The sequence below is a fragment of the Nanorana parkeri genome, unplaced genomic scaffold, assembly GCF_000935625.1.
Source record: "Nanorana parkeri isolate BGI_ZX_2015 unplaced genomic scaffold, ASM93562v1 scaffold2187, whole genome shotgun sequence".
NCBI classification, from domain to species: domain Eukaryota; kingdom Metazoa; phylum Chordata; class Amphibia; order Anura; family Dicroglossidae; genus Nanorana; species Nanorana parkeri.
The window spans coordinates 42,803-54,483 of NW_017308455.1; the positions used below are offsets into that span (position 1 = coordinate 42,803).

The 11,681-nt window shown below is 49.9% G+C and overlaps 1 protein-coding gene across 1 annotated transcript in view; it reads right to left on the reverse strand.

Moving 5' to 3' along the window:
- LOC108800979 overlaps positions 1 to 11,681 on the reverse strand; it is a 52,141-nt gene extending 40,460 nt beyond the window's left edge. The window contains exons 1-8 of the mRNA XM_018572960.1: positions 11,549 to 11,681; positions 11,287 to 11,418; positions 10,685 to 10,898; positions 10,335 to 10,463; positions 9,779 to 10,018; positions 9,426 to 9,700; positions 8,815 to 9,365; positions 510 to 1,190 (exon numbers count right to left, since the gene is read on the reverse strand). Coding sequence (XP_018428462.1) covers positions 510 to 1,190; positions 8,815 to 9,365; positions 9,426 to 9,700; positions 9,779 to 10,018; positions 10,335 to 10,463; positions 10,685 to 10,898; positions 11,287 to 11,418; positions 11,549 to 11,644 — 2,318 coding nt within the window. The 5' untranslated portion in view covers positions 11,645 to 11,681. The remainder of the gene's footprint in view (positions 1 to 509; positions 1,191 to 8,814; positions 9,366 to 9,425; positions 9,701 to 9,778; positions 10,019 to 10,334; positions 10,464 to 10,684; positions 10,899 to 11,286; positions 11,419 to 11,548) is intronic.

Here is an 11,681-nt window from a genome sequence, read left to right on the forward strand (position 1 = left end):
GTCTACGATACAAAAACACTGAAACAAGTACAAAACTAAAAAGAACAAAAAACATTTAATAACCGAAATCTAAAGTCACACATTTATCAATCGACCTACAAAGAATAAAATGAGTTGAACCCGACTATTGTTGTTTGTCCCTAAAAAATAAACTGGGGGGAAATATTTGCAATCGGAAAAAGTCATATTGACCTGTTTCGGGCAGTAGGTGGCCAGTAGTGGCCTCTCCAACCAAATGCAGCTGCCTGGGCAGGCTCATAGCATGACTGGGGCACTGAATTGTCACTGGTTGGCGTGCAGGCTGATCTCCCCGGGCTCTTCATCCAACCAGCTCTGCTCACCAAACTTGTCCTCGAGAGCAGGGGAGATCAGACTACACTGCAAGAGGGACATGGCCCCTCCCACTGTTCTAGCAAAGTGAGACAGACGCAGCTTTGTGAACTCAGTTTTCCTTACAAAGTGTTTCTTCGAAGTTTAGAGGAGAGCTCAGCTGCTACTGCTCCTCAGGGTTTGTGTGGGACCTCTGATGTCTGGAAACATGAGATTTCCGTGTAAAGCTTTTCCCGCACTCGGGGCAGAAATACGGCTTCTCCCCCGAGTGCATCTTCTGATGCCTGTTAAGATGGGCCTGCGTCAAAAAACCTTTCCCGCAATCGGGGCAGGCGAACGACTTCTCGCCCTTGTGAATTTTCCAGTGGCTGTTAAGATGGTACTTCTCTTTGAAGCATTTCCCACACTCGGTGCAGCCATACGGCTTCTCGCTCGTGTGAGTCTTCAGGTGGGTTTGAAGGTGGGACTTCTCTTTGAAACATTTCCCGCACTCGGAGCAGAAATGCGGCTTCAGCCCAGTGTGAGATCTTTGATGTCTGACTAGGTGCAATTTTCGCGGGTAACTTTTCCCGCACTCGGGGCAGGAATACGGCTTGTCGGGCAAGTGGGATCGTCGATGCGCGATCAGTTCATATTTTACCGGGAAACATTTCCCGCACTCGGGGCAGGAATGCGGCTTGTCCCCCGTGTGCATTCTCTGATGCCTGAGAAGCTGCGATGTCTGCGAATAGGATTTCCCACACTCGGAGCAGGAGTACGGCTTCTCCCCCGTGTGAGTCCTTTGATGTCGGACAACGAGCGACTTTGTTGCAAAACGTTTCCCGCAGTCAGGGCAGGGGTGCAGCTTCTCCCCCGTGTATCTCTTAAATCCCGGGCCAGAAAATGTCTTCTTCCCCTGAATTCCGGCGCCTTCCCCCACGGTAGGAGGTTGCTCGGCCTCAGGGGGATTCCACGGTCCGTCCACACCGGGAAGTCCTCCAAAGTCACTTGTGATGTCCTTGTCTGTAGGTTCACAACTTGGAGATGACGGGAGATGGTCCGGTGAGAGTTTCTTGACGGCGGGTCCTGGAAAAATGCAAAAACAAAATGATTTTGGATGACCGACCACTCCATGGAACCAACCAACCATAGAAGACGTCACCGTAGGCCTAGGCTTCTGATGAGAAGCATCACTGGAGGGACCTCGGAGAAGAACATTCTCCAGGAAAGGGAAGTGTCTCAGTCCCTCTCTTAGCGCTTCTCTTCCGTCCCAACAAGACTGTTAATAAAGCTTTATTTGAAGGCTCAGTTATGGGTCTGCTGCAAGAAGAAGAGGAACCCACCTAAGAAAGGACCAGAATGGAACACAACCTAACCCTCGATGTCCTACTAACCAGCGACGCATCACCGGCCCCAGTCAAACGTTGGCCAACATCCTTGACTGAATATGGCCAAGACTGAGGAGCTTCCTGGCTGCCAGATGAAAGGAGACGTGCCATTGGTTGATAGGATACCGGAATCTGTCCTAACAGTCAATGACGTAGCAGGGCGGAGTCTAATGGGGAAGCTGAGGGACTAGTTCCTCATCAGGTCCACCTGCTTTGTGATTGACAGCAGGAGACTAATTCCATAGGATTTCTTTGGTGGAAGGTCTCCCATTAATACCCATATCAGAGCCTAATCAAGGATAAGGGTCTGGTATCAGAGGGGGGCCCCATGTTGTGAAGACTCCCCGGGGGCGCCATTCAGCTGCCAGTCGGGAGATTCCTCAGCCGGCAGCTGAATGTGAACAAATGTTGACTGAGTATGGCCAAGACTGAGGCATTCCAAGGCTGACAGCTGAATGAAGACATGGCATTGGTTACTAGGATGACGGTGGACATCCTAACCATGATGTAGCAGGGCGGAGTCTAACGGGGAAGCTGAGGGACTAGTTCCTCATCAGGTCCACCTGCTTTGTGATTGACAGCAGGAGGTGGATTCCATAGGATTGTTTTGGTGGAAGGTCTCCCGTTAATACCCATATCAGACCCTAATCAAGCATAAGGGTCTGGTATCAGCGGGGGGCCCCATGTCCCTCCCCCCCCAAATTGAACTTTTGCTAGTGTAGATCATGCAGATGAGCCACTTCACAGGGAGGATTGTGTGCTGGAAGGAGGAGGAACCAACCTAAGAAAAGCTCAATCTGGGTTCTCATATCTGAGCTACGGGAACTAGGAGTGAAACCCAACCTCATACAGCCAGCTGAACCTCCAGGACGGGTATCAGTACAGGGAGGTGACCATTATCAACCTCTTATTGGCTGATATCCCTTAGCTCCGCCCTACTCTGGACTAATCAGTGTGCAGGAACAGATCAGAGATAACAGAAGACTAGATTATGACCCACCTGTGCCGATCTCTGTGGGAGTGTCCTCCTCTTTGATTGTCCTGATCACTCCGTCGTCCTCTATGAATATCCTCATCACTTCAACCTCCTCCGTATATTGCTGATCGTTTCCCACATACGTCTCCTCTTCTTCCTCTTCTTCATCCGCCTCAACTTTCACGGCAATCACATCTTCACCCTAAACCAACAGAAGGGCAGAAGATCTCATCTCGTCGAGTATACGCATCATCTCCACATCTCAGAGCGTTCAGCGACTTGTGGAACCCTTAACGTCACCTACCTGATCCTGGTGGGGGACGGTGAGATCTTCCTGTTTGGGACCCCGGGAATACAGAGGTCGGGGACATCTCTCTGGTGACTCCATCATGTCATCCTTGTAGAGATCCTGGTGTCCATCTGAAAGGTCCTTCATCACGCCATACTCCTCATCCTCCTCTTTATACTCTTCTTTAATGATGATTTTATACTCCCCGAGGGTTCCATTCTGGAATTATAATAAAACAATTGATTGTAACAAACACGCTTGTGTATCAATCATAACCATCAATAATTGTTCATCACCTACCTGACCACGGTGGGGGATGGTGAGATCTTCTTGCCTGGAATCCCGAGGACGGGGACATCTCTCTGGTGGGTTTCTGTTATTGGGTGGCTCCATCATGTCCTTCTCTGCCTCTGAAGAGTCCCCCATCACACCATATTCCACGTCCTCAAAGATCTTCTGAGTGACTTCTAGAACCTTTGTTGGGGTGGAGGGACTGTGATGGTCAGATGGTCACCAGACTTCTCAGGAGGATAACTCTGTTGGGAAACACCCACAGTAATATCAGATGACATTGCCAAAACCCTTCTCACCGTTACCAATCGGGATTGGGCTTGACTAAATTTGGAGAGCAGACCTAATACCAGGATTTCGGAGACCCTTGAGGGACATGAGATCCTTAAACAACTGGGTTGAACTGCTCCCTACTGAGGAGAAAATAAATTGTAGGCCGGGTATAGAGGTCATAACCCTTCCTCCATCCAACGTGCTCAGTTTGTAGGAAGCGGTACCAAGAGCAAAGGAGTAAAGGCTCTCACAGGAAAGAGGGACACTCAGGCCTTGGACCATAGGTCTGCCCTCCTACATCCAACGTGCTCAGTTTGTAGGAAGCAGTACCAAGAGCAAAGGAGTAAAGGCTCTCACAGGAAAGGGGGACACTTAGGCCTTGGACCATAAGTATGAACAGAGGTCTGAGGAACTCACCTAGAAGTAGGTAGAAGGATCCTACATGATGACATAGAGAGTATGTCTTCTGGACCAAAGCCTTGGCCAAGAGATCACTATGGACAGCTCGGACAACTTCTAGGCCATGAAGAGCAATCGCCCACTGGTGAACCGTGGCCAGACCTAAGGATAGCAAGGCAATACCCACAATGAGATGAAGAGGAGAGACCATTTTTGGTAAGAAAGAAGGTCTAGGCCTCAGAATTACCTTATCCTTCTGAAGGGTGAATGGGTGATGCCATGACGAAGGCCACCTCAAAGAATGTGAAAATTGCCCTAATCAGCTCAAAAGGAGGAACGGCATTACTAAGTTCAAGTCCTATGGGGGCAGAAGGTAGGCCTTCTAAGTCCGATGATGCTCCTCCCGAAGAGTGGACTTATGAGCCTTCAACATCGTAGGGTTGACAGAAACCGCAATGTCCCCATCCCTCAGGACCGGGGCTACCACAACCATACCGTAGCCAACGACGGAGAAGAAGGGTGGAAGATCGGACCTTGAGACAGAAGATTGGAGTGATCTACACAACGAGGCGTCCTTCTCTCTCGCTCTCCAAAGAGAAACGTCTCTCCTAACCCCGATTGGTGAAGCGCTGGACTTACCTACTACATAAAGGAGGCCCCCGACCTTCTGCAATAATAATTCGGGGTGAAGATCTGTGGTAATCGTGTGAATCTTTCCCGATCCTTACCATCAACCTCCACACGTCGATCTTCACCACGCGACCAGGTCCGGAGCCAAGAGCTTTGCTGCTATTGGAAGCCGTACGCGAGGTGGCCTCCAGCCCGTAGGAATGGATGGGGCCCTATGTTCTGGATGGAGGGGGCCCAGAGGGGACACTTTGAGAAGTCACACATTGAAGATCAATGATTTCGGGGGTAAGTATTGGACCGGGTGGGATGTACCAAAGGGGCAATTGTCCTCTAGACCCCCCCATCCCCCGCTCTCAACAAAAGTAGTAGAACCGGTTATTATAAAGGTGAAAAGGTCATCGGTGGAAAAGCGACACGTCCCCAAAATGAAGACAACGTCCAACCCAGAAGACAAGGAAATGTTCTGACCCTGAAGGGGTTTCCACACTACATAGGCGTGCAATGGAATCTTCCGGAGATAAAAGAGGTCACGGTGACTATGGAGGATGGACATGACGGGGGGGAGGGGTTACTGGGTGTATATATAAAATAATATCTTATTACCTCCTCTGCTTTCAGTTCCAGCAATGTCTCCTCTCTACTTCCTCCCAAATCACCTCTCACCTGGAACTTCCTATTTATACTGTTACATCACTTCCTGTCCGTTTTCCATAGAGACTTCCTGTCTGGGTATAGGTGAGATCGCCACCTGGTGGAGCTCAGAGGAACTGCAGCCCCCGAGAGACCTCTCGTAGTGTGACCACGACCACCTTGTGCTGTATATACACCGGTCAGCCATAACATTATGACCACTGAGAGATGACGTGTGTAACATTGATGATCTGGTTACAATGGCACCTGGAAGTGGGGGGGGATATATTACAATGACACCTGGAAGTGGGGGGATATATTACAATGACACCATCTCAGCAGGATAATGCGCCGGGCCACACGGCACACATGGTGGAAGAATGGTCTGAGGAACAACAACAAGCAGTCTGAGGTGATGACTCCGCCTCCAAATCTCCGTCCAATGGATCATCTGTGGGATGTTCTGGAAGAACAAGTCCGATCCATGGAGGCCGATCACCTCACAACTTAAAGGATCTGCTACTGACGGCTCGGTGCCGGATACCACAGCACACCCTCAGAGGTCTAGTGGGGTCCATGTCTGGACGAGTCAGGAGAAGGCGGACCTACTCAATATTAGGCGGGTGGTCAGAATGTTATGGATGATGGGTGGATATCGTTACCATGGGGAAGATTTTTATTTTGTGTGCTTAGCATACGCACGTGTGGCGCTCACCCCCGAAGGAGCCGCTGGATAAGAACTTGGGTACTTCTACTTGGTCAGCCAGCCACCGGCCCCTTTCTCAGCTCCAGCAACACCGACACTCCGGAACGGATCAGGATCGGGTCGGGGGGTCTTTGTAGTATTTATTGCTCAGTAGTAACCAATCACCCTGCTCAGGGATTGGTCAGAGTCAGATTAATGGTCACAGTCTGAGGATGGATCCTCCCTCACTGTATGCTGAGGGCCCAACCCAGCAACAGGGGGAAGCAATCAATCCACCAGACTCAGGAAATCCAGCAGAACTCAGATCAGCATCCAGATATAGAACTAACTTTAGTAGCAACATAGCAGAGGGCGCCACACGTGGTAATGGGGTGGAGCACATTGCAAACATATAGTTCTTCTTCAGCTCTCCTTCAACTACATTGTCCATTAATTACAGTAAAGTCCAGAAACATTCAATCTCAGGTGAGGTTCTTTCCTCAAGATGTTCTGAAATAGGAGCCTGGACTTTTCGGAGGGTGAAGGTTGGATCAGTACAGCCCCAAAAATACAATGGACCTTGAACATCAAGTTCGGTCTCAATCTCTTCTAGATCTTTCTCTTGGTTGCCTTCAAAATCACAGACTGTGCTGGCTGGACTCTTACAGAACCTCCTTGCCAATTGAGGTTCTGGTGGCATCTCGATCTTTATCTTCCAAGGCAGGAGGAACATAGGAAGGTCCCTTTGTATGACTCACCGCATCTCCACATGTAGGGGGACAGTCACAGCTCGTATCCTCTTGTCTCTTTAGAGGTTCCTCCTGCTTCCTTTCATGGCTAGGCCCAAAGCCTAGGAGAGACTGACTACTGATGCGACAGTCACACGGGGCCCAGGAGAAAAGAGACCGAACAGGAAGTGTCTCGGATATTTAGTTGTTCATCATGCAGGAGCAAGCACCAGCAGTTTCCTCAGGCCCGCTGACTGGCCAGGCTGGCAAATACCCATAACGGGGAATGATACGTCTCCTGCACGCCCTGCTTGGGCCAGCTCAAAGTGTCTGAGAAAATGCTTTGAGGATCACTCCTGTTGAGGTCCAGACCGGTGGACTACAGCCCACTGCTGGCTACAGCTTGTAAGCCCCAGAGCATTAGAAAGAAGCATTAGAAGGAGTCCACATGGGAGGCCAATAGGTTGCCATCAGCACCAGGTGACCTTCAAGCAATGTATAGAGCAGGCATGTAGGAAGCATTCAAGGCACCTTTCTTAAAGCCCCTCCAGCACCCTTAGGCTCCAGTCTAGAAGTGCTTTAGGGAGACTTTAGCTTGCTTCAGCACTGCTTGAAACGTCCTCAAACACCTAACTCTGCTATGGTAGCATGGTAGAATATACACTTTCTCCAGAACTTGGTCAGCTTACTGAAGTCCTTGAGTAGTCAAAATTTGCAGAAGGTCCATCTCTCAAGTCCTAGGAGTCCCACGTGGAGAAGCAGTCCATGTTCTGCTCATCATCGCCTCACTCATGTGAAGGAACTTCTCCTCTGGGGATCCAGGATTGTCACAATCAACCCAATAAGTGACCCATCTACACATTGGTCAGCATGGAGACAACCCAACAGGGAAACGCGGAGCGAAGCTTGAGTGAGAACCTTTCCCTTACTCAAGTCACTGATTGAGACGCCTTGGTCTAGCATGATATCACCAACTGGGGTAGCTTTAGTAAAGTGTGGGGTCAATTATTGTATGTTCTCACTCCAGTCCACCCCCGGGCTTAGCCTGGAGGTGCTGACTAGGCCTCAAGCCTGGAGGAGGTCGTGTGTGGACCCTGGAACTAAGTGAGGAGAACCAGGGAAGCTTGTTGACTACTGAAAGTGCCTGGCGCTGATATGGACCTCCCGGGCTAGACTGGTGTCTCAACTATGGAAGATCTCATGCCTATCCCTGTGTCAGCCTGAGCTCCTGATGATCTGCACTGTGGAGGTCTGAGGGGATTGGGGAGTCTGTCCTATTTTTGCCATGGATGTCCCAAGCCCTATGCCCTCTCCCAATTGATGTTCAGCAATAAAGCACCCAACTTTCTTGATCACGCGTCCCTTCACTGGCTATGGATCTGCCCGAGAGTCAAATTCTGCCCTTTGGGGGGTCCACCTCAGTCCCTTTAAGTCGATTACAGTGGCAGGGAAGGTGAACCAGGGCGTATGAGATATGCCCAAAGAACTTGACGCTTTATATGGGACGTACCCGGTATGTCCAAGGTCCTTATCTGGTTAAAATATATACTGTACACCCAGCCATGAGGAAGGGATCACCGAGTAGCCGCTCCGTGCCGGGTTCCATGGTGTCAGCTCCACGTACGGCACCTGATGAAGAGTCCCACCTGCGTTGAGGAACATTGGAGGTCAGTATGAAGGTTCAGTGCCATCATTCGGACGTGGTAACGGCATGGATTGATGACTTGGCGTTGGGTTAAGGGGTTCGGTTTGCCAAAAGAGATCTACAAGAAGGGGAACGTCGGCTCCTTCAACCACCACCTACCTACTGGAGCGCGAGTATAAAACTGAAAACATTACAAATCCGAAGGCACAACTTTATTAATCAATTTACGTAATAATCCCTCCTGGGGTCTTCTCCAAAAAACTTCCCCTCGTGACCTAGCTAGCTCACCTTCCACCTCGATTTTGATCCCTTGAAGGTTCCCCTGAAGAGCAGGAGAGACAAGACTACACTGCTAGGGGGACTCAACCAGCAGTGACACCCCTCCCCCTCTCTCCTAGAAGAGGAGGCCAGACACAACCTTGAAGTCTTTATAAAGAAGATCCGAGGAGAGCTCAGCCACACGTTTTCCAAGGTGTGCTTCTCCCCAGTGTCAGATCTCTGATGAGTCATATAGAAGACTCCCCCTCTTTCCTAGCACTCCTGTACTTTGGACACCAGAACACCTTGGGACTTGTGTGTTTTCTGATGTTTGGTAACATGGGAGCTCTGTGAGAAACTTTTCCCACACTCAGGGCAGGAATAGGGCCTCTCGCCTGTGTGGCACCTCTGATGTCCATAAAGATGGGCCTTCTGTGCAAAACGTTTCCCACACTCAGGGCAGGAATACGGCTTCTCGCCGGTGTGAGACCTTTGATGTATGTAAAGTTTGGACTTCTCCGAAAAACGTTTCCCGCAGTCGGAGCAGGAGTACGGCTTCTCCCCCGTGTGAGTTTTCTGATGAGTGTAAAGATTAGACTCATTTAAAAAACGTTTCCCGCACTCAGGGCAGGGATAGGGCTTCTCTCCAGTGTGAGATAATTGATGTCTGACTAGTTGTGCTTTTCGTGGATAACATTTCCCACACTCAGGGCAGGAAAACGGCTTCTCGCCCGTGTGAGTCTTCTGATGTCTGTAGAGATGGGACTTCTCTGAAAAACATTTCCCACACTCAGAGCAGGAATATGGCTTCTCGCCCGTGTGAGTCTTCTGATGTCTGTAGAGATGGGATTCAGTTATAAAACACTTTCCACACACATGGCAGGGATATGGCATCACCCCTGTGTGACATATTTGATGTCTGACTAGTTGGGATTTTCGGGGATAACTTTTCCCACACTCAAGGCAGGAAAATGGTCTTTCCCCTGTGTGAGATCTTCGGTGTGCCACTAGTTCATATTTTACAGGATAACATTTCCCGCACTCAGGGCAGGAATACGGCTTCTCTCCTGTGTGTGACCTTTGATGTCTGAGAAGTTGTGATGTTTGTGAATAAGATTTCCCGCACTGAGAGCAGGAATACGGCTTTTCACCGGTGTGAGATCTCTGATGTCTGACAACTAGCGATCTGGTTGAAAAACCTTTCCCGCAGTCAGGGCAGGAATGTGGCTTCTCAACCGTGTACGACCCCTGATGTTCATAGAGAGTTGATTCAAAACTTTCCCCACATTCAGGACCAGAAAATGTCTTCTCCCCCTGAATTCCGGCACCATCCCCCACAGGACGAGGTCGCTCAGAGTCAGAGGGATTCCATGGTCTCTCCACACTGTGACGTCCTCCATCCATAGCTGAGCTCATTGTCTCTTCTCCCGCACAATCTGCTGTGATGTCCTCATCTTCCATCTTACAACCTGGAGATAAAGTCAGACGATCCTTTGAGGGTTCCTCCATGGCGTGTCCTGGAAACATAGAAACACATGATGGAGAGATATGAGAGGGTGAGATGACTTCACTCAACATTCCATCTGGATCAGGAGGTCTGAGGGAGCAGATGTTCTATGAGGAGGTCCCAACCAGCTCTTCAGTCAAAGGGCCTCCTCCCAGATCACTTCTACATTGACACAACCTTGTCAGAAGAGGAGGAGCCAATGGGGACTGGGAGGGGCATGCTCTTCACCCAACCACAAGTCTAGGCACTGGGTCATGTGATCTCTGATAAATAGTATAGACTGGCAGTCCCTTTCCCGGATAACAGAAGAATATATTATGACCCACCTGGGCTGGTCTGTGTAGGAGTGTCCTCCTCTATGGACGTCCTCATCATCCCGGCCTCCTCCGTATATCGCTGATCATCCCTCACATACGTCTCTTCTACTTCACCCTCAACTTTCATCTTCATCAGATCTTCACCCTAAACCAACAGAACGGCAGAAAGTCTCATCTGTGACATAGAAGTATTTATGATGTGACATCACATAGAAGATCTCATCTTGTAGAGTCCACACGTCATCTCCACATGTCAGAGCGTTACATCACTTTATGTTCCCGCCCCTCAACTCCACCCACCTGATCATGGCGGGGCACGGTGAGATCTTCCTGGGTGGGATCCTGGGTATACAGAGGGCGGGGACATCTCTCATGGTGGGGGATGGTGAGATCTTCCTGGGTGGAATCCCGGGAATACAGAGGACGGGGACATCTCTCTAGTGGCTTCCTGTTGTTAGGTTGTGCCATCATATCCTTGTGTCCTTCCGAAAGCTCCTCCATCACCCCGTACTCCACATCCTCCTCTTTATATTCTTCTTTGACAACAATAATATAATCTCCACGGTTTTCACTCTAAAGATGTAACAAAACATTAATTTTAATAAACATGGTTGTGTGTAAATCATAATTGATCATCATCTACCTGATCATGGTGGGGGACGGTGAGATCTTCCTGGGTGGAGTCCCGGGAATACAGGGGGCGGGGACATCTCTCTGGTGGGTTCCTCTTACTGGATCCATCTGTAGGAAACACGCACACTGACTGAATACTTTGTTTCTATGTGTGTATCAGATGATGGGGGATGTAGGCGGAGCCTCCGTACTGCTCTCTCCTCTTACCCGGTGATGTGAGGGGCGGGGCATTCTCCATCACCACGTCCTTGTAGAGATCCCGGTGTCCTTCTAGACACTCCCACTCCTCCTTGCTGGATAAGCTCTTATAATTACCGGCACCATTGACCTCTCCCGTCAGCAGCTCAATAATCTTCTTGGTGACTTCTAGAATCTTCCCCATGTTGGGTCTCTTCGGGGTCAGGGAGTGAGGTGGAGGCACGGTGATGGTCAGATGGTCACCGGACTTCACAGGCAAACTCTGTATAGAAACACCGACAATATCATAGGACGTTCCCAGAATCCTCCTCACCTCTCCGGTCAGGTCTGCGTATTATGAATAGAGATAAAAGTGATGTCATGTGACCTCCCCCCCTCGGAACCCTCCTCACCTCTCCGGTCAGCAGGTAGATGATCTCCAGGGTGAGGTTTAGTATCCTCTCGGTCATGTGACTCCGGTCCTCCTCCATCCTCATGGATGTGGTCATGTGATCCCTGGAGGTCTCTCTGTAGGAGGATAGGTGA